We start from the raw sequence: 24,353 nt of genomic DNA on the forward strand, positions 1-24,353 counted from the left end.
TATATATATATACTATTATTAATGCTATTTTACATGTAATTGGGAAATAAGGTATACAAGCACTGAGGCATAGAGATCCACCATACCCTACTGGAATAGTCAAAGGGAGAATGGGAGAAGATATGGGAGACAGAAGATTGGAGGAGGGGATATACTGTGAGACTGCTATTTTGGAGCAGTGGGTAGGGGAAAAACCAGGAGAAAGTTTGTAACTCAAAATCTGACAGAAATGAATGATGTAAATCAGAAGTTAAAAAAATAAAATATAAAAAATCATTGGCATATTTAATAAATATTTATTAAATTTAAATGTGCTTATTGAATGGCTATTTAATGGGTCAATCAACTTCAGTACCCTTATATATTTAAATCAGAGTAGGACTTTTTCTAGCAAATTTCTTGTATCATTGGATTAACAAACTCCTAGCCTCTAATCTAATGGACATTTAGAGTTTATTCTATATAGAACATCTTTACCTGCCATTTTAACAATTTATTGATAATTACTGATGGAAATCTTAACTTTGCATTTTAATTATTACCTTTCAGTATTTAATGAGCACTTTTTAAGATGAGACCTCAAATCATTTCATTAAAATTATGATACTTAAATAATAAAAAGTGAGTTTACCTGAAGCATTTTGTATTTATCCTGCAGAAAAATTGCTTCATCTTCTTTTTCTTTTAGGAAATCTTTTTCTAGGATTCTATGTTTTTCCACCAATGTTTCTAAATCCTAAAGGAAAAAAGCAGAGGGTAACCAGATTTTACAGTGGAAACTGTCAAAATTCACTCTAAATTATTTTTTAGCCAAAATAATGCAGAATCTTGTACATAGGTTAACTGAATAAGATATATCAAACTAGATTTTATATATGGAACCAAAATTTCTATTTACAAAGCCTTTTCATATTCAAAGACACATGATGACATTTTATATTCAAAGACACCCTCCCAGGACATGATGCCCTGGACATGGTACCTATTTATTGCAGTAATGATACTTTTTTTTTTGCTTTTTGGAGGGCAATTGGGGTTGACTTGGCCAAGGTCACACAACTAGTTTCTGTGTTAAGTGTCTGAAGCCGAATTTGAACTAAGGTCCTCCTGACTCCAGGGCCTGTGCTCTATTCACTGTGCCACCTAGCCACCCTTTAATTGCTTTTTTTATTGATACATTTCTTAAGCATTTAATAAGTATTATCAGAAAGTTAATAATTTTTTTCCATCTTTAGCAGCATTCTTTTTATTTTTTATATTTATTTTATAACATTCATTTTTCTTCCCCAACCCTTTGAGAACTGAAGCAATATGATCCCCATTACACATGCTAAATTACACAAAACATATTTCTATAATAGCCATATTAGAAAAAGAAAAAGGAACTGAAAAATGCTTCAGTCTGCACTCATAGTCTATCAGTTCTCCCTCTAGATGTGGATAACATTTTTTAAATTTTACTGTTTAAATGTTTATTTAAGTTTTCAACATTCATTTCCACAAGATTTTGAGTTCCAAATTTTTTCCTCATCTCTCCACTATACCCACCCAAAGATGGTAAGCATACTGATTATTTCTTCCCCCCAGGCTGCCCTCTCTTATGTGCCCCCTTTTCTAACTTGCCCCCTTTCCACTTTCTTGTAGGGCAAGATGGATTTCTATAGCCCACTGCCTTCATATATGTAATGTAATGCCAAGGAAAGGCAACTTCCCAAGGTTCAAAATACCAGCATAAGTGCTCTCCATTTTATTCAGTGACAAATTAAGAACAGAGAAGATCAAAATATGACATCATTCAAAATAAGGCATTTATTAAGTGAGATTAAATAAAAAGTACTACCCCACCCCAGGACCTTCCATTCATTCAATCAATTACAAAGTCCCTGTTCTGAATACTACTCCACCCCTAGGCTGCACCTTCATTTAGTCCATCACAAAGCCCCTCTTCTCAAATGGAGATTAGTTTCCAATCATAAGTAAAGTACATTCATCTGTTCAATCATAGAACACAAAAAGGTCAAAAGTTCCCCACCCTTATATCACAATTGAATCTACCCTAGAGTTACAACAAGTTTAAGCACAGCACTTAATACCCAAATGGAGGTCTTTTCTTCATCTTGACAGGAGGCAAGTTCTCAGCAATCTTTGTTCCTGGGGAGACAAAGCTTATCAAGGCCACAAGATACATTGCCAGTCTCTTCATTAATTCATCCTCTGTCAGCAGAACAGTCCTAGGACCCCTGAAAACATTAACAAAACCCTCTCCCAGGATTTCTGTAAACATACAACAAGAAAATCCTTCTTCAGGGCTTCTGAACCAACAGAAAGGTTCCCAGACTCCTGCAACAACAGCACTGTCCTTCACCAGTGGACAGTATTCACTCTCTGTCTGCAGGACAGTCTTAGTAGCTCTGAACCAACAGAAATGTTCCCAGACCCCTGCAACAACAGCACTGTCCTTCACCAGTGGACAGTATTCACTTTCTCTCTGCAGGACAGTCTCATTAGCTCTTAACCAACAGCCAGGTTCCAGGACTTCTTCAATAACAGGACTGTCTTTCACCAGTGGACAAATCTGGCAAAACAACATCAAAACAGACAGACAAAGTACCAGCAAAACAGCCATGTCTCCTCAGTCCTTGGCAGCTCTGGGGGCAGGTCTCAAAAGGCCAGGGCAATCAAAGTGGCCCTCAGCAATCCTCTCAGTCTCTCTCTGACTCCATGAGGATGCTGCTTCCAAAAAGTTCTTCTACTTCTCTCTTGTGTCTCTCCAAATCTACATCACCAGCTCCTCCCAGTTCAGGACTCTCTTTTCACATCAACAAGTCCATCTCACAGGTGGGATTAACAAGCTCTGGGTTTTAACACAATCAAACCAAAAACCAAGCCAATACAAGGGAATCTTTAAATGCCATTACTATTACAATATATTATTTCCCAGGTTGCATGTAGAAACAATTTTTTAAATGCTTTATTAACTTCTGATTTACATCATTCACTTCCGCCAGATTTTGAGTTAAAAAATTTTCTCCCCATTTTTTCCCTACCCACCACCCCAAAATAGTAGTCACACAGGATATCCTCTCCTCCAATCTACTCCCATATTTTCTCCCATACCACTTTCGACTTTTCCAGTGGATCTCCACACCCCACTGCCTGTATATCTTATTTCCCAATTACATGTAAGATGGTATTAATAATAGAACATATATATATATACATATATATAGAAACATATATATACATACATATATATTTGAATATTTGATTTAAAAACTTTCAATTCCAGATTCATTCCCTTCCTTCCTTGTCACCCACCCTTTTGGGAAGATAAGCAGTTCAGTATAGGTTGTACATGTGCGGCTAATGCAAAACAATAATATAGCAGATATATTGTAAAACACTGACTATATTTCCCTCCCTCCTATCCCACCTCCCACTTGTTCTATTCTCTACTTTGATCCAGTCCCTTTTCAAAAGTGGGTGCTTCCAACTTCCTTCCGCTCCAGCCTGCCCTCCCTTCCATCGTTGCCCCCTCTCATCCCCTTCCCCCCCTACTCTCCTAGAAGGTGAGATACCCTATTTAGTGTGTGTTTCATTCACTCCTCAAGCCAAATTCAATGGGAATAAGGTTGACTCATTCCCTTTTGCCTTCCTTTTCTTCCCCTACATTGTAAACATTTTCCCTTGCCTGTTCTGTATGAGATAGTTTACGCTAATCTGTCTCTCCCCATCTCCTCTCATTATATTCCTCCCACCTCTTAATTTCACCTTTTAAGTATCATCCCTTCCTGTTAAATTGGTCCTGTGCCCTCTATCTATGTATGCCTGTAAACATATATATACTCATCTACATATGTATTCATATGCCCACATACCCTCATATATATATATATTTCTGATCCCTTCAACTACTGAGAAAAGTTTCATAGGTTACAATTATTGTTTTTTCATGTAGGAATGTTAATAATTCAACTTTGATAAGTTCCTTATGATTTCTTTTCCCTGTTTACCATCTCATGCTTCTTTTGCTTCTTGTTTCTGAATGTCAAATTTTCTATTCAACTCTGGTAAGAATGCGTGAAAGTCCTCTATTCCACTGAATGACCATATTTTCCCCTGAAACATGATACTCAGTTTTGCTGGGTAGGTGACTCTTGGTTTTAATCCCAGCTCCTTTGCCCTCTGGAATATCATATTCCAAGCCCTTTGATGTCTCAGTGTAGAAGCTGCCATATCCTGGGTTATCCTGATTGTTTTTCCACAATATTCAAATTCTTTCTTCCTGGCTGCTTGTAATATTCTCCTTAATCTGGAAATTCCGGAACCTGGCTATAATATTCCTAGGAGTTTTCCTTTTGCGATCTTTTTCAGGAGGTGATAGGCGTATTCTTTCCAACCTCTATTTTGCCCTTTGGTACTAAAACATCAAGGGAGTTTTCTTTGAGAACTTCCTGGAGGATGATTTCAAGGTTCTTACTTTGGTCATGGCTTTCAGGTAGTCCAAATTTTTAAATTATCTCTCCTCGATCTATTTTCTAGGTCAGTGGTTTTTCCCATGAGATATTTCACATTGCCTTCTATTCTTTCATTTGTTTCGATCTGTTTAACAGCATCTTGATTTCTCATAAAGTCATTAGCTTCCATTTGCTCCAATCTAATTCTGAAGCAATGACTCTGCTCAGTGAGCTTTTGAGATTCTTTTTCCATCTGGCAAATTCGGCTTTTGAAGGCATTCTTCTCCTCATTGCCTTTTTGAGCCTCTTTTGCCATTTGAGTCAGTCTGTTTTTTAAGGTGTTATTTTCCTCAGTCAGGCTGTTGACTCTCATTTCATAATTTTCTTGCATTGTTCTCATTTCTCTTCCCAATTTTTCCTCCACTTCTCTTATCTGCTTCTTAAGGTCCTCTATGGCCTGTAACCAGCTTGTATTTTCCTTTGAAGCTTTTGCTGCAGGAGTTCTGACTTCACTGTTTTCCTCCTGTTCCATGCTTTGCTCCTTTTTGTCCCCAAAATAGGAATGTAATGTTGGAATCTTGTCTGCTTTGTTTCCTTTGCCTGGTCATGTCACCCCGCAGTCACTTGACTCCTGGGCTTTTTGCCACACTAGGACTCTGCCACCAGACAGGGGAGCTTTCATCCCAAATGCTGGGGTTTTCTCAGCTTCCAGAGGTATTAGATGGGTGCCTAGGTCTCCACATGCTCTGGCAAGCTGGACACACATTCCAGGACCTCCACCCTAGACTGCAATCCACCACTTATTAAACAAGAAATTTAAAGCAAGAGCGATTACCCCTCAGACTGGTATGTGGGCCCCCTACACTCTGCAGGCCAGGAGCTGAAGCTGCCACATGGCATTGTCTGGATGTGCTGGTGTCTCAGCGGCTTCTCGCCTGGGGGGCAAAAGCCACGCACTCCCACTTACTGGTCCCAAAGTCCAGACTGCACTGACACTTCAATTTGTCCTTCGCATCTATGTGTTGATAAAGCTGGAAATGGCCACAGCTGCTGCTGATCTGGAGTCCGTCCAGCCAGCGGCTGGTCAGGCCCGCCCTGGTGCTAAAGCCTTGGCATAGGGCTGGGCTCACTCCCCAGCAGGAGTTGAGCTTCTCTGTGTCATTTTGTGGATTCTGCAGCTCCAAAGTTTGTTTATAGACCCCTTTTTACATGGATTGGGGAAGGTGGAAGCCGGGGCCATTGGAAGGCCATGCTTCTACTCCACCATCTTGGCTCCACCCCCTAGAAACAATTTTTTAACATTTGTTTTAAAACTTTTGAGTTCCAGATTCTCTCCCCTACCCCTCCTCACCCACTCCCACTGAGCAGACAAGCAATTCAATAAAGGTTATACATGTGTAATTATGCAAAACTTTTCCACAGTAGTAATTTTGGGTATTTTTGTTTGTCTTTTTCTTTGGAGTGAAGGCAGGGCAATTGGGGTTACATGATTTGCCAAGGACACACAACTAGTATGTGTTAAGTATCTGAGGCTAGATTTGAACTCAGGTTCTCTTGACTCCAGGGTCCACCTAGCTGCCTCTATATTGTGAAAGACTAACTATAATTTCCTTCATTTAACCCCACCCCCTCCCAATTTATTCTATTTTCCTCTTTGACCCTGTCCCTTTTGAAAAGTGTTTGCTTCTGATTACCCCCTCTCCCAATCTGCCCTCCCTTCAATCCTCTCCCCTTCTTATACTCTCCCCCCTCATTGTCCTGTAGGTAAGATACCCAGTTAACTGTGTATGTTATTCCCTCCTTAAGCCAAATCCAATGAAAGCATGGTTGACTCATCCCCTTTCACTTCCCTGCTCTTCCACTTCATTGTAACAGCTTTTTCTTGCCTTATTTATGTGAGATAATTTATCCAATTCTATCTCTCCCTTTCTCCATCTCCCAATATATAACTCTCTTACCTCTTAATTTTATCTTTTAGATACCATCCCTTCATATTCAACTCACCTTGTGCCCTCTATGTACACACATGCACACATATATACATACATAAATACACACATTTCCTACAACTATCCTAATACTGAAAAAAGACTCATGAGTTACAAATATCATCTTTCCACATAGGAATGTAACAGATAAACTTTAATAAGTTCCTTGTGATTTCTCTTTCCTGTTCACCTTTTCATGATTCTCTTTCTTCTTATATTTGAAAGCCAAATTTTCTGTTCAGCTCTGGTCTTTAAATCAAGAATGCTTGAATGTCCTCTATTTCACTGAATGACCATATTTTCCCCTGAAGTATTATACTCAGTTTTGCTTGGTAGGTGATTCTTGGTTTTAATCCCAGCTCCTTTGACCTGAAGAATATCATATGATAAGCCCTTCAATGCTTTAATGTAGAAGCTGCTTGATCTTGTGTTATTCAGATTAGGTTTCAACAATACTCAATTTTTTCATTCCTCTCTGCTTGTAATATTTTCTCCTTGACCTGGGAACTCTGGAATTTGTCTATAATATTCCTAGGAATTTTCTTTTGGGAATCTTTTTTTTTCAGTAGGTGATCAGTGGATTCTTTCAATTTCTATTTTACCCACAGGTTCTAGAATATCAGAGTAGTTTTCCTTGATGATTTCTTGAAACCTGATGTCTAGGCTCTTTTTTGATGATGGCTTTTAGATAGTCTAGTATTTTTAAATTATCTCCCTTGGATCTATTTTCCAGGTCATTGGTTTTTCCAATGAGATATGTTACACTGTCTTCTATTTTTTTGTTCTTTTGTATCTGCTTATTAATATTTTGATTTCTCATAAAGTCATTAGCTTCCATTTGCTCCTATATAATTCTGCAGGAATTATTTTCTTCAGTAAGCTTTTGAAATTCCTTTCCCATTTGGTCAATTTTGCTTTTTAAAGCATTCTTCTCCTCACTGGCTTTTTGGGGCCTCTTTCGCCATTTGAGTTAGTCTATTTTTAAGGTGTTATCTTCCTCAGTATTTTTTGGATATCCTTTAGCAGGCTGTTGACTCAATTTTTCATGATTTTCTTGCATCACTCTCATTTCTCTTCTCAATTTTTCCTGCACTTTTCTCACTTGACTTTCAAATTGTTGCATGAAAGAAACAATCATCTTCTTCTATTTTTTTAAATATTTCAGAATATCTGCTATTCTGACTAAAAATATGTATTAACATACTGAAAACTGCCCTGATTAAACTACAGAAGAGCATTTCAGTTAACATCTTATAGTTTCATATATACTCTCTGCATTGAGTAGAGAAAAATAGGTTTCTACACCTGTGCTATAAATTTAGCCAGTTCTTTTTTCACTAAATAAATTTGGTGAGATAAACTTTCTATTACAAAAGAGGCTGATGAACTAAGTAGGCTCATGAGATCCTAACACTTTCACATTTCCCAAGATGCTTAACAGCCTAGTGCTGTATTTTCCATGCATAAGCAACATCTACACACAATATACAGGATTTTAAAAAACCTTTAAGTAGTTTTAAGCTTGATCTTTAGTTTATACATAAATGGTTGATGTTCTTTGTTCTCAAAGAAGACAAAAATGGCATCACTATGTTGGGATTGAGGTAGAGTATTTCCAACTATGGCTGATCAGACCTATAAGAGCTCAGAAGGTTCTACCACAGGTCAGGCACAAATAGTTCATGTGAACATTTAAGGAGGAGATGTCTCTAAATTTATGCGTCTCATGTTTCCTTTGAGCTACTGCATTTCTGCTTGGATCACGGAGCACAGGGCCTTCTTTGATGTAGGCATGCCATGCTGGGTTGTCCTGTATAAGTGTCTCCCATATCTCACAATCAATTTCAAAGTTCTTCAGAGAGACCTTGAGAGTAGCTTTGTATCACTTCTTCAGACCTTCAAGCACTTGCCTTGTGGGAGCTCTCCATAGACTATTCTTTTGGGGGGGCATGACCTGCATTGTTTGGAGGATGAAGCGTCCTGAAGTTGGGATCCGAGATGCCGAGAAGATGGGCCACGAGTTCGGGAACCTGATCCGGGGCAGACACATCATCTCCTACAGCATGTCCCCTTTCGAGCAGAGAGCCTTCCCCAACTAGTTCATGAAGGGGATCCTGAATGTGTTCTGCAGGAAGCAAGACTCCATCCTGTGGGTCGCGCCCCCCCCCCATTTATAGGCTTTTACTTCCTCTATACCTAGGGAACTCAGGAGTTTGATAAATCAAAGAGGAAGAAGCCAACTGACTTTGAAGAAGACAAATAAGCAACACAGAGGGAAGTGCAACGTCGGTTCCCTGCAACTTGGGGCACCAATAGAAGAAGACTATATAAAGATAGTTTGCAGATGTAATAAATATAACATTTTATAGACTGTAAAAAAAATATTCTTTTTGGCAAACATATCTTTGACATTGGAACAATGTGGTCATCCAATTGGAGGTGCACTCTCTGACGGAGTTTAGATGCTTAGCAATTCAGTTCTATAAAGGACCTCAGTATTGAGTATCTTATTTTGCAGGTGGTCACCTGAATCTTCCTAAGACAATTCAAATGTGAGCAATTCAGTTTCCTGGCATGGCACTGATGTCCAGGTTTCAAAAATATACTACAATGAAGTCAGCACAACAGCTCTGTAGATCTTCAATTTGACATGCAGTCTAATACCTCTTTTCTCTCACAGTTTCCTTTGGAGCCTGTAAAACACTGAACAAGCTCAGGCAATGCATGTATCCATTACACTGTCTATGTGTATATGGCTGGAAAGTATATTGCCAAGGTAAATGAATTTATCCACAGCATTCAAATTTTTTTTTCATTTGCTTTAAATGATGGCTCCAAATACAGATAGTGTATTGCTGGCTGATTATAAAGCATCTGTTTACTTGATATTAATTATTAGGCCAAAATTAGCACCAGCAGCAGAGAATCAATCTATATTATACTGCATCTCAGTCATAGAGGCTGCATTGAGTATAAAATCATCTGTGAACAAAAAGTCATGTGTACCAACATGTACCAACACTCCCTCCACTTTAGTCATGTCTTACAGCCTTAAAATTAAATTAAATTACCATCAGTGTAATAGTAGGCTTGGATGCCATTTTCATCCTCATTGAAAGAGGTCAACCATATTTCTGAAAACATGCTAAAAAGCAGGGAAGCAAGAACACAACCCTGTTTGTGTAATTCTACCATGGACTGGGTGTAATGGGAATGGGAATTTGAAGATCTTCCCTGCCCCTTAAATAGTCCTAAGGGAATCTGAAGATCTTCCCTGCCCTAATAGCTCACATGGATCCTGTGGGGGGAGGAGTTTGCTGAATAGGTGGAAGAAGAAGGGTGGAGGAGAACTTAGAGGAAACTAGAAGTCAGAGCAGTTATAATGCAGGGAGGAGAGAGAAAGCAGGCAAGGAAACATCTAGGCTTGTGAGTGTTTGTTTGTGGGAAGGCTTTGGAATGGTGTTGCTCTCTGCAGTGTTACTGTGTATAGATTTCTTTGTTGCTATGATGGATTCAGTTTTCTGGTATTGGGATTTGGCTTTCTGGTGTTAGAGTAAATGTTTTTTCTCTCTTATATATGGAGAGTCTGTTATATTTTGCTATTCAGAACCATGCTAGCATATTCAAAGTTGCCATTGGTGCTGTGAATATTGCCTTGCTGATACACTAGGAAAGTACAAAAGCATTGTCCATTATCCAGAACCCGTGCCAGCATGCTGTCATGAAACTGACATACAGTACTGATAAATCTCTGTGGGCAACCAATTTTGCCATGATTTTCCACAAGCTCTCATGACTGACAGTATCTGTTGTGCCAAGAATAAGAGCAAGCCGAGACTTGGGTTCAAGATAAATTTGGGTGTGAATTCATAGCTCAATTTATTGCTCACTCCAACTACATGGAGTACAAACTCAAATCAGGCAGCCCCAAATTGGGGTACAAACAGTGCTTATAAAGGCTAAAACTACAAAAACCACAATTGGGGAGGGGAACTAGTATAAGCAATGATGTACAGAAGCCAAGAATTGCCATTGGTTAGATCTATAGCTCAGGGCTAATTTGGGAAGAAGGTGCAAGGGTACAAGGGTGTAACTTTTCCTGAAAAGGGATTCTCCCCCAGAACAGGGAAGAGGGTACAGGGTGAAGGGCACAGGCTAAAGGTCATGTTCTGGGTAAAGGGTGTGGTGACCCTACTTGGTCAGTGGACCTGAACAGGGTGGTCTCTCCTTAAGATAAACTTGTGCCATAACCCTGGGACTATGCCTTGGCCAATACCCAAGTCTATGTCTTAAGCTATTTCAAGCTATTACAGGGTATAGGATAGAGACAAAGACAAATATATAAAGGGACTTAAAGGGGGGCTTCAAATCAGGAGATGGGTGATTTGGGTTTAGGCACAACATATCAAAGGTCTTGGTCAAATCAACGAACATTGTGTATGATCCTCTCTTCTTTTCCTGGCATTTCTCCTGGAGTTGTCAGGCAGCAAATGCCATACTGACATTTCCTCAGCCCTTTTTGAAGCCACACTGGCTCTGGGGGAGATGACCAACTTCCAGATGAAGGATCAGTCAATTAAGGACAACTCTAGAAAGAATCATGCCATCAATAACTAAGGCAGAGAGACTCCCCAATGACTCTCACAGAACAAGCTACTTCCATTTCCTTTACAGAGATGAACAATGGAGGCATCTTTGAACTCCTAAGGGATAAACTCCTCTTGCCATATAACCTTGAATATTTTAGTCAGCTTTTGTATGAGCAGTGGACCCTATGCCTAGTAAATCTCTACTAGAATGGAATATGTACCAGGCACTTTGCCATAGGAGAGGAGTCTAATGGCATTCAAACCCCATTCTTCAGTTATAAGTTTGTCTAGAGAATGACTGACTTCAACCTGAGGTAAACAGTCAGTGGCTTTAGTATTGGTTGATGACAGTCTGTTGAGAACACTATGGAAATATTTAGCCCAACTCTCCAGGATCATGTCCTTATCACTAATCAATGTGGCTCCAGCAACACTGAGTAACTGAGACACAGCATGTCTTTGGTCCATAAATAGCCTTCAAGACATCATAAAAGCATTTTTGGATTGTTGCTATCTGTGTAAAATTGCCTTTCATCTGTCTTCTTACTGGGCCAAGAATCCCGCATCTCTCTAAGCTTTGTTTATACTTTACTTTTGATAGCACTGTACTTTTTAGAAAGAGATGAACTATCCTACTAGTAAACACTGTGGAGTTCTCATATTTTTGTTCAGCAGCTTCTGAATTTCTCCATCATTTTCATCAAACCAATATTGTTCCAGATTAAAGAAGCACTCTAGACTGTGGACATTGTCTTCTGGTAGTCATCTTGCCTTAGGACCACTGCTTTTGTTATATGGAATGTTTAGCATCAAGAGGATAAGTCTAGGATCAGTCCATCACTCTGTGCCACACATCATTTTCATCTATTCTCCTTACATTGACATAATCTATTAAATTTTTGCCAACGGTACATCGACGAAGTTTTATTGTATTTAAATGCATTGGTGATGAGAAAGTTATGAGATGCATAAATCTTCAGTAGTAAGTGACCACTGCTGTTACTGTTTCCAACTCCAGTCCTCCCAAGGATTCCCTGCGATATTTGATAAGTCTATGTCTACTCTGGCATTAAAGTCACCCAGAATTATAATCTTGACTTCTTTTGGAACACTGATTATGAGGATTTCTAGGTCTTCATAAAATTTTTCTTTGACCTCATCAGGGTTCATTATAGTGGGAGCATAGGCACTGATGATGGAGGCATGTCATTTTTCTGCAAGGGTTAATCACATTGCCATGGGCCTTTCATTTACTCCCTTTGGGAAGAATGCAAACTGTTTGACTAGATTTGTTTTGATTGCAAAACCTACACCAGCTTCACATGTCTCCCTGTCATTGCAGCCACTATAGCCAGCCTTATTTCACTCAGTGCTGTTATTTGGATGTGATACCCACTGAGTTCTCTCACAAGAACTGTTCAACTTTTGGGTCTATTGGATTTCATGTTGTCTAAAAGTGTGCACACATTTCATGTCCCAGTGGTGAGTGGAATTATCTTCACAAAAGCTTTTTTATATCTTTTTGTGTTTTGACCACAAAGTGGGATCCCTACCTACTGGGTGAAACAGACAATTTTTAGGGCATCTTTTCAAGCCCCTTCCTCATGCCAAGACCTAAGGAATTCAGTCCTTTAAAAAGGATGCTCAGACACCCAGGGGGCCATGGAATGCTACTGCTACTTCAGTCCAGTAAAAGATGACCTTAGGGTCTAGGCCACATATGTAAAGGGTTCTGATTGCAGTTCCCAGTGTATCCTCATCTGCCACTTCATCACTTGCTGGTCACCTCAGGATTTTAACATAGGTAAAAATGGTAAAATAGTATGGGTGAACTTTTTGACTTGTGCATGAATTGGATTTGAGGCAGAGTAGTGTGAAGTCATCAGACTCTCTTTCAGAGTCATCTGCAGATTCCAGTGGCAAGAGAAAAGTCAAGATGACTGATGATGGCTTAGGATGTAGTGGCTGATTTGGCATCTTCAATGTCTAACCAGGCTTTAAGCATTCCACAGTATCTGCTTCAGTAACCTTCATGGAGGCCAGAACAAAATGCTCTCAATCACCCATTCCATGGAGAGGGGAAGTCTTTACATGTTTGGGATAGACACCCCCTTAACTCACCAATGGGTTGGAGTCCTATCATTTACCCTCAACCTGATTTAGCCTGTCTGACAAAACATTTTGCTGGGGTGTGGCCACTATCCATGCTATAGCTTCTTGCAGTCAACTTGAGAGTTGGGTGAATCAGGTGGATACCAAAGGTAAAAAGCAGCCCTGAAAAGGGCTCAGCAAGCCTCACACCTATTTTCCTTAAACATTTCTACAAACCATGCATCAATTTGTATATGTATGTGTAGGTATGTGCACATGTACATATATGCACACAGTGAGAGATATGTGTGTGTATATATATATACACATATAGATCTATATGTATATAGTTTATATCATATGCATGTAGTATATCTTATATGTGTGTTATATGAAGTTATAAATCTTATATGTATGTAGTATATGGAATAGTTATATAGTTTATGTGTGTATATGTGAATAATATGTAACTACATATAGTTATATAAACATATAAATATATACATATATGCACACACATATATACTTACATGTGTTTGTATATATACATATATAAAATTATCTATAGCTATATATATATATATATATATATATATCACAAAATGAATTCCTAAGCTAAGAGTTCAAGCAAACCATAATGAAACTTATTATATACAGTTTCTAAATGAGCTTTTCTCACACTGCAAATTACTTATCAAAGTCATTCCTTGGTAACAGAGTCATTTCAATGGATAAAAACATGTTCATAGAATTACAGTATTAGTTTCCTCTGATAAGTCTTTAATCATAGTAGGGTTACTTTAATTTTCAAAAACTTCTGCAAGAAAATGCCATCATACCTTTTTAATTCTCAGTTTTTCTTCTTCAGAAGCCTTAAGTTTAACTTCCAAGTTTGCAAGTTTTTGTTGAAGTTTCATGTTTAACTCAATAGCTTTGTGATCCTCTGCAGTATCATCCACAAGTGAAACTGGTTCATTAGTTTTTTCATCAGTTAAATCCAATGGAAAAACTGAAGGATCAATAGTATTTGTTGATTGCTGAATCTAATCCACATGAAAAAAAAATCATAGGAGAAAAGCTTACAATGTACCAATAAATAAAAACAAGGGCACTAGAAACCACATTTGGAACCCTTTAAGTAAATTCATAAAATGCTAAAAGTAGTACAACAAGCCCATCTTTTAGAATGGGACAAAATTTCCTCCAAAGTATTTGTTACTTAGTTTACAATGAACCAAAAATACTTTATAAACTTCTTAAAGGCAAGGTAAAATACATTTTATTGGTCACATTTTGGAGGTTTCCAAAAAAAATTTCTATGTACTTCTCTGGAGCTAAATGAATTAGACTCTAAAAGTCCAGCATGTTTTCAAAATGATTCCCAACTTCTAGAGACAGAAAACCAATGTTTCCAGACCTTCTATAACACTGGAAATTAATACGAGTCTCATGTACTTTCTCATTTTGATTCCTTTAGCTATCTATGCAATGTTCACAACACTAAGCACTAAGTAAATCCTATGACAATCCTCAAAAAAGATAAATTTACACATTGACTCAATTTCTATGAAGGTGAAACTTAAGAACCGTTCTTCAAATCCTTTTTTAATATTTGAAATTCTTAGCTATTAAGAAAGTGAAATTTTCAAACATTCTTAGAAATTCAATGGAAACTAATAAACAACAAATATTTTATGATTTTTTTTAACTGAAGAGAGAACTATCAGTTAGGAAACTTTCTATTCTAACATACACATTGTTACAGTTCACTCACCAACTTGCAGTCTTAGAAAATTCCTCAGAGAACTGATAAGTTAAATGGTTTGTATAGGGTTTGTGTTAAGAGACAAAACTTGAACCCTGGTCTTCCTGAATTTGAGGCCAGGCTCATTAAATGACATGTAATCATACTTTCATCTTTAGATTGTGCCCCCTGTCAAAAGATCATCTTTTCCTATAATATAATGTTGCTCCAATACTTCCATAATTTTGATTTTCGCAAATATTATAGCTTACTATGGATTTGTAATTATAGGATAACTGTCACAAAAATTTGTTGCTTTTGTTGTTCAGTTGCTTCAGTTGTATCCAACTCTTTGTGACACTATCTGGGGTTTTCTTGGCAAAAATATTATAGTGGTTTGCAAGTAAAGTGGGATTTTTTTGTTGGACTGAATTCTAGCCAATCAGAGACTTGTATGTGTATTGAGTTTTAGCCAACCAGATATGGGTAGTGAGTTTTAGCCAATCAGATGCCAACTAAAACTGTAGAGAGCCTGAAGTGTGAGAGAAGAGACATTAATGGGGCCAGCATTGAGAAGGTGAGGCAATGTTGAGAAGAAAATGAGGAGAACTCTAAGAGCTGGGAGGAGACTTTTGAGAGCTGAGACTCTTGAGAGTAAAGAGAAGACCTCTGATGACAGAGACTTGCTGAAGGAATTTCTGAATTGTAAAAGCAGATAGAGCTGGAGGGCAGAAACTTGCCCATGGGAAGGAACCTTAGCTTAAGACCCTTTTATGAGCCATTAAAGTGAACTAAGCTGTTAATGCAGAAACTCTGAAATTTGAAGGTGAATTGAGATGGTGATGTTGGTAGTGTGTGCTGTTTCCCTGTTAAGCTTTCTTTTCCTAGAGGCAAAAACTGCATGCAGGAGGCCCTGGAGCCTGCTGCTGGGCAGGAGCAGGGATTGGAGCAGTACCCATGAGCTGAGATCTGGATTACGAGCAGAGAGTTGCCTATGTGTGAATCCAGGCAAGAGTCAGTCAGGCCATGGGACTCAGAAGTCAACCTCAAGTAAAGATGAAAAAGGACTTGGACACTTGGTATTATTAAAGAGATTGTTCTTACTGTAACCTAGTGGTGGATGGTGTGGTATTTTCTGCTACCCCTTAAGGATGTGTTGTGCTAGGGAAAACCTTAGCCTGGCACCCCCTGATAGTAGCATTTCAGAGAATACAACTGAATGCAATGATATATGCTATGTGCCATATGACATACTGAGTGTTGATACATATATAAATTATGTATATATGTATATATGCATATATATTATATATACATATATATTATATATATATACATATATATATACAGAGAGATTGAGAAAGAGACAGAGAGAGAGAATGATATGTTTTGCATAAGGATGTTGCTATGAATGTTATGCTTTACTTTATCGAACATTGTTTAGTTTATTGCTGAATAGTTCATTCTACTTCACGGTTAGGCCCTTAAAATTATTCACAGTAGCAATTCTCAGGTGTGCTGCCATGATTGGTATTACAGTTTGCCACCTAACACTTTAGGCAGCTTCAAATTCAAAGTGGTGAAATGATAAGAATTAAAAAGCAGATTTTGTCCTCGTGATTTCACATTATCCTTACAACACCTTGAAGGCAGTAGTGAAGTATTTTTTTCCTATTTTATAAATGACACACTGAAGCACTAGAAGGTTAAGGGAGTTACCTCAGCCTTGGGCTCTCTTTTCTTCCTGACTTCAGGACAAGCAGTCTATTCACTTTACTACCCAGCTGTCCATTCATTTCACAGAAGAGGAAACTGAGGCAAACATGATTAAGTGGCTTGGCCAGGATCACACTGCTAGTATCTTAGGACGGATCTGAACTCAGGTCTTCCTGACTCCAGGCCTGCGGCTCTATCCACAGTGCCATCTAATTGTTCACTACAAAAACAGTCTATTTCTTTAAAAAAAAAATTAGTACTTACTATCTACCTAAACCAACTACCAGCTGACTGGTAAAGTCAGATTATCTCTAATTTGATAATGGAACACACACACACACACACACACACATACACACACACACACACGATTTTTAGGTAGTAACATGGATTTCTAAAACAAATCAAGATCCTTACCTGATCTTTACATACTGCTAGACTCACAATATTATTGGTGGTTTGTGGAACAACCAGTATACTATCCTGAGATGAAAGGATGGGCTTAGAAGTGATAAGATGAGCTGAAGATAAAGACTGATCCAGAAGGCTCTCAGGAGACACAGGTGGGGGAATATGGACTCCAGATACTAATAAAAAGATAATTTAAGAATTACAAAAAATAAGGTACAACTATAAACATTTATAAATATAAACAAACTATTAAACATGTTTAATGAGGATGACTTTTTGATATATGTAACAAATGTTCTTAACAAAAACATACTTAAAAGTTTAAAATGAATAACAGTATGAAAAATGTACTAAAGGGAGATTGATAACATGAAGTACAACATACATTATTTAAATTATTAACTTATTATTGATTTACATTATAAATTCCAATACTATATAAACTGCTTTTTTTTAAAGCAATCGGGGTTAAGTAACTTGCTCAAGGTTACACGGCCAGGTGTTTCTGGGTGGGTGCTAAGTGTCTGAGCCCGGGATTCGATCTCCAGGTCTTCTCAACACTGGAGCCGGTGCTCTTACTCGCTGTGCTACCTGGCCTCCCCTCTATATAAACTGTTAAGGAAAATAGGTGAAAAAGGAGTCCTACAAAATTCTTTTTATGATACAAATATGGTGTTGATACCTAAACTGGGAAGAACCAAAACAGAGAAGGAAAATTATAGACCAATTTACCTAATGAATAAGAAGTGAAATTTTTAAATAAAATATTAGCAAAGAGATTATACCAATTTATCTCAAGGATAATACACCATGACCAAGTAGGATTTATACCAGGAATACAGGGATGGTTCAATATTAGGAAAATTATCAGCATAATTGACCATATCAAGAGCAAAACTAACATAAATCATATAATTATTTCAATAGATGCAGAAAAACTTTTGACAAAATACAACACCCATTCTTATTAAAAACACTAGGGAGAATAAAAATAAATGGAATCTTCCCTAAAATTATAGGTAGCATCTATCTAAAACCATTATCAAATATTACATGTAAAGGGGATAAGTTAGAAGCATTTTCAATAAGATCAGGGATGAAAAAAGGATGTCCATTAACACCACTGTTTTGCAATATTGTACAAGAAATGTTAGCTTTAGCAAGAAGAAAAGAAAAAGAAACTGAAGGAAGTGGAATAAGGAAAGAAGAAACAAAGCTATCACTCTTTGCAGATGATATGAAGGTATACATAGAGAACACTAGAAAATCCACTAAAAAACTACCTGAAATAATAAAAAAATTCATCAAATTTGCGGTATATATAATAAACTCACAGAAATCATCAGCATTTCTGTATATTACTAACAAAACCCAACAGCAAGTGATAGAAAAGGAAATTCCATTTGCAGTTACTATAGATATTATAAAATATTTCGGGGGGGGGGGAGCAGAGCCAAGAGGGCAGAGGAGAAACAGGACTTCCCTGTGGCTCCTGTTCCCACCTCCTCCAAAACATGTAAAAAGTGACTCTAAAAAAAAAAATTTAGAGGTACAGAACCCACAAAGTTACAGAGAGAAACTAACCTCCCACTGAAGACAGCGAGGTAGTCTGGCAGGAAAGCGCCAGCACAGCGTGCTGGGAGCCAAGCCCAGCCCTGCTTAAGTCCTAGGTTTTAGCCTCAGGGCAGCCTGACCAGTCGCGGCTAGAAGGATGTCTCGAGACAGAGGACCGCCAGCATCTGTGGCAATTTCCAGAATTATCAACCCATAAATGCCAAAGACAAAGTGAGAAGTCGGGGACTTTGGGAACAGAGAGTGCAGGAGTGCAATAAGGCCTCTGCCCCAGAGGGAGATGTGGCTAAGGCAGGGTGGCTGTAGCCACATGGCTGCTTCAGAGCTCTTGTCCTACAGACAGTAGGAGGACCAAGTGACCAGTTTGAGGGGTAATTGCTCTTGCCTTAACCTGCTTGGATCTGGATCCCTGTCCTGGGGTGTGATAGAGCCAATGGAGGCTTCTGAGAGGACACCCAAATAAAACTCTGGCAGCGAAGAAAATCCCAGCTATTTGGGACAAAGTTCTCCTCTCTGAGAGCAGAGTTCTACTGTGGCCAAAAACTCAAGAGTCAAGTGCCTAAGTGGCAACATGAGCAAGTGGGGAAAGTGGGGCAAGCAGTGGTATAACTTCAGATTCCTTTTTTGAGGACAAGAAGGATTGAGGCATGGAGCAGGAAGACAACGCAGTCAGAACTCATGCACCAAAAGCTTCCAAGAAAAATATGAATTGGTTAAAGGCCATAGAGGAGCTCAAAAAAGATTTTGAAAGCTAAGTAAGAGGAGTGGAGGAAAAATTGTGAACAGAAATGAGAATGATGCAAGAAAAATCATAAAAAGAGAGTCAACAACCTGACTGAAGAAAATAACACCTTAAAAATAGACTAACTCAAATGGCAAAAGAGGGTCAAAAAGCCAATGAGGAAAAGAATGCCAAAGAGTCAAATTTGCCAGATGGCAAAAGATTCTCAAAAGCTCACTAAAGAGAATCATTCCTTTAGAATTAGATTGGAGTAAATGGAAGCTAGTGACTTTATGAGAAATGACGATAGTATTAAACAAATGAAAAAATAGAAGGCAATGTGAAATATCTCACTGGAAAAACCACTGACCTGGAAAATAGATCCAGGAGAGATCATTTAAAAATTATTGGACTACCTGATAGCCATGATCAAAAGAAGAGCCTAGACATCTTTCAAGAAATTATCGAGGGGCGGCCAGGTAGCACAGCGAGTAAGAGCACCGGCTCCAATGTTGGGATGACCTGGAGACCCGGGCTCAGACACTTAGCACCCACCCAGAAACACCTGGCCATGTAACGTTGAGCAAGTTACTTAACCCCAATTGCTTAGGGGAGGCCAGGTGGCTCAGCGAGTAAGGGCACCGGTTCAAGTGTCGGGGTGACCTGGATCAAATCCGGGCTCAGATACTCAGCACCACACCCAGAAATAACTGGCCATGTAACCTTGAGCAAGTTACTTAACCCCAATTGCTTAAAAAAAATTATCGAATAAAATTGCCCCGATATTCTAGAATCAGAGGGCAAAATAAAAAGTGAAAAAATTCACATATTGCCTCTTGAAAAAGATCCCCAAAAGTAAACTCTTAGGAATATTATAGCCAAATTCCAGAGTTCCTAGGGCAAGGAGAAAATTGAATAGGAAGGGATGATACTTAAAAGGTGAAATTGAGAGGTGAGAGAGGAATATAATGAGAGGAGCTGGGGAGAGACAGAATACGGTAAATTATCTCATATAGAAGACGCAAGGGAAAACTTATAATGGAGAGGAAGAACAGGAAGGCAAGAGGGAATGAGTCAACCTTACTCTCATTGAATTTGGCTTAGAGAGGGAATGACATACACACTGTGTGGAGTACGAAGACCCTAATCCAAACTGACTACTCGGAGACCTCAAAGTAAAGATAGGAAGTTTTATTAGAATCTTGCAAGAAGCAGGTGGTCCAGTCACTGGAACAATGCCCAGGAGAGGAGGCTGCCATACAGAAGCTAAAGCTGGGTTAAATAATAAAAGGGTTACAAACATTAACATAATTATTACTAATGAGGCTCTAATCTTGTTGGATAACATACATAATACATGAAGTTCATTTCGCAGGCACAGTAACAATCTTAGAATACTGAACCCCACTTCAGTCTTACCCTAGACACATTCTTATCGGGACTTGAGTGCCCCAAGGCTACTGTCTGTTCCTTTATTGGTCAAATCCACCTGCTGCTGCCAGCGCCTTTCCATTCTTTTTTTTTTAGTATTATCTAGGTGTTTTAGTCTGGGAACCAGGGTCTGAGATTTTTCTCAAGGCTACTGCCTCAACTTCCCAAGGTTGCTGCCTGTTCCTCCTTATCAACAGTCTTTGTCAGCAATTCTTGCAGTTCTATAGAAACTTAACTCTTTTATGGTAAGCTTGGTAAAAAGGGCTGACTAGAATAGAGCAACTATATAGAAAGACTTCTAAAGTTTCAAAGTCACACAATTCTCTAGAAAAATGGAAACTTAGGCCTAAGGCCTAAGGACTTACTTACTTTATGGGTAGACTCTGAGAAACCACACTTTTACCTGTCCCCTACAACACTAAATAGGGTATTCACCAAACAGAAGAGTAGGGGGGTAGGGGATGAGATGCGGTATGATGGAGGGGAGGGCAGGTTGAGGGGGAGGGAAGGTGGAAGCATTTTTTTGTGGTGTTGACAGGATCAAAGTAGAGAATAGGACAAGTTGGGGTGGGATACAATGGAGATAAATATAGTTAGTCTTTCACAATATGGATTTTTTTTCATTAAAAAAATTTCATATGAAATTATGGAACATAATTTCACTATGGAAAGGTTTTGCAGAGCTACACATGTACAACCTATAATGAATTGCTTATTTTCCCAGTAAGGGTGGGTGAGGAGGGAGGAAGGGAAAGAATCTGGAATTCAAAGTTTTAAAATAGAATGTTTAAATATATATGTATACTTATATATAGTATATATACTTATATATATATACATAGACACACACACACACATATATATATATGTATAATTATATATATTCATGCAACTGGGAAATAAGATATACAGGCACTGGAGCATAGAGATCCATCTTGCCCTACTGGAAAGTCAGAGGGGGGACAGGGGAGGATATAGGAGAGAGCAGATTGGGGGAGGGGGAATTCAGTGGGATCACTGTTTTGTTAAAAAAAATAAAATATTTGGGAGTCTATTTGCCAAAAAACAAAAAAACAGGAACTATATGAAGACAATTACAAAACACTTCACACAAATAAATCAAATATAAATAATTGGGGAAAAAATCTATTGCTCATGTGTTGAGTGAGTTAACATAAATGACAACTGTAACTAAATTAATTTAATTATTCATTCCCCTATCAACCAACATACCAAAAATATTTTAATAGCTTGAAAAAATGATAAAATTAATCTGGAAGAGCATAAGGTCCACTATATCAAGGAAATTAACAAAAAGAAAAGCAAAGGAAGGTGGTCTAGCCATAGCAGATCTTAAATTGTGTTATAAAGTAGCAGTCATCAAAACTACTTGGTACTGGCTAAAAAATACAGTGGCATATCAGTGGATTAAGTTAAGTACACAAGACACAATATTCAAGGACTAAAATAATCTACTACATGATAAACCCAAAGACTTCAGCTTCTAGGCTAAGAACTCACTAACAAAAACTCCTAGGAAAACAGGAAAATAGTATGGAAGAAACCAGGCATAGACCAACATCTTATTTCCTACAAGATAAACTCCAAATATGTACGCAATTTAGATATAAAGGCTGATATTATAAGAAAACTAGAAGACCACAGAATAGTTTTCCGGTCAGATTTATGGAGAAGGAAAAAATTTATGACCAAACAGGAGAGAGGAAACATTATGAAATGCAAAATAGATAATTTTGATTACACTGAATGTAAAAGTTTTTGCACAAACAAAATCAACGTAACCAAGATTAGGAGGGAAGCAGAAAACTGTGAAACAATTTTTACAGCCAGTGTCTCATTTCTAAAATACAGAGAACTGAGTCAAATTTAGAAGAATACAAGTAACTCTCTAATTAATAAATGTTCAAAGGATATGGACAGACAACTTTCAAATAAAGAAATTAAAATTATTTAAAGTCTTATGAAAAAAATGTTCAAACACTACTGATTACAAAAATGCAAATTGAAGGAAATCTGAGGTACCACATAACATCTATTAGACTGGCTAACATGACAAAATCAGGAAAATGATAAATGTTTGAGAAGATGTGAGAAAACCGGGATACTAATGTATTATTGGTGGAGTTGTGAACTGATCCAACCATTCTGGAGAATAATTTGGAATTATGCCCAAAGGGCTACAAAATTGCATACCCTTTGACCGAGCAATACCACTTCTAGGGCCATATCCCAAAGAGATCATAAAAATGGGAAAAGAACCCACATGTACTATAATATTTATAGCTACTTTTTTTGGTGGCCAAGAATTAGAAAATGAGGGGATGCCCATTAATTGAGGAATCACTGAATAAGTCGGGGTAAATGCATGTATGGAATATTCTTGTGCTATAAGACATGATATGCAAGTGGACTTCAGAAAAACCTGGAAAGACTTATATGATGTTGAGTGAAGTGGGCAAAACCAAGAGAACATAGTACACAGTCTCATTGTGCAATGGCTAACATCAATAGTCTTAGTTCTCCGCAATGCAAGGATCTAAGACAACTCCAAAAGACTCATAAGGAAAAATAAAAACCACACTGAGAGAAAGAACTATAGAGTTTGAATGCCAATTGAAGTCAAATGTTGGCTCTCTTATTTGGTTGTTTTGTTTCTTCTTTCTCATGATTTCTCCCACTGGTTATAATTCTTCTTTAAAACATGACTAATGTTGGGGTGGCAAGGTAGCACAGTGAGTAGGAGCACCGGCCCCAGAGTTGGGATGACCTGGAATCGAATCCGGGCTCAGACACTTAGCTCCCACCCAGAAACAGCTGGCTGTGTAACCTTGAGCCAGTTACTTTACCCCAATTGCTTAGGGGAGGCCAGGTGGCACAGTGAGTAAAAGCACCGGCCCCAGAGTTGGGAAAACTTGGGATTGAATTCGGGCTCAGATACTTAGCACCACACCCAGAAATAACTGGCTGTGTAACCTTGAGCAAGTTACTTAATCCCAATTGCTTTAAAAAATGACTAATGTGAAAATACATTTAATATGAATGTATATGTAGAGCCTATGTAAGATTGCATAGCCATCTTAGGGCTGGGGGAGGGGAGGAAGCAGGAGAAAAATAAAAAATCAAAATCTATGGAATGTTGGAAGTGAATGTTGAAAACTAAAAATAAATAAATAATTTTAGAAGCCCTAAATATGTCTTATTATTGTTCTTGGAAGTAGAATGATTTCCTCCAGTAGAAAAAAGAAAATGATCAGCTTGCCTCAGGGACAATCAGATCCACCCAACTGAGTGTCCGCAGTTGTGGACTTGACCTCAAAAATACCATCTTCAATGGTAAAAATGGAGACATCGAAAGTACCACCTCCAAGGTCAAAGATCAACACATTTCTCTCAGCACCAACCTTTTTGTCTAAGCCGTAAGCAATAGCAGCAGCAATTGGCTCACTGATGATGTGGAGCACATTGAGACCAGCTATGGAGCCAGCATCTTTGGTGGCCTGACTTTGGGAATTATTGAAATAGGCTGGTACTGTGACCACAGCATTTGTGAATGTCTTCCCAAGGTAAGGTTCAGCAATTTCTTTTATCTTGGTCACGACCATAGAAGATATT

The 24,353-nt window shown here is 38.2% G+C and overlaps 1 protein-coding gene across 5 annotated transcripts in view; it reads right to left on the reverse strand.

The window, feature by feature from the left end:
- The window catches only part of CCDC91 (coiled-coil domain containing 91), a 662,757-nt gene that overhangs the window by 347,030 nt on the left and 291,374 nt on the right, over window positions 1-24,353 (reverse strand). For all 5 annotated transcript variants that reach the window (XM_069094897.1, XM_069094893.1, XM_069094894.1 and 2 more), the window contains exons 4-6: window positions 17,003-17,172; window positions 13,965-14,168; window positions 632-736 (exon numbers count right to left, since the gene is read on the reverse strand). In XM_069094897.1, coding sequence (XP_068950998.1) covers window positions 632-736; window positions 13,965-14,168; window positions 17,003-17,172 — 479 coding nt within the window. The remainder of the gene's footprint in view (window positions 1-631; window positions 737-13,964; window positions 14,169-17,002; window positions 17,173-24,353) is intronic.

This window comes from Petaurus breviceps, unplaced genomic scaffold (assembly GCF_028583685.1).
Source record: "Petaurus breviceps papuanus isolate PSGF00001 unplaced genomic scaffold, PetGlider_PUasm1.0 221, whole genome shotgun sequence".
Taxonomy (NCBI): Eukaryota; Metazoa; Chordata; class Mammalia; order Diprotodontia; family Petauridae; genus Petaurus; species Petaurus breviceps.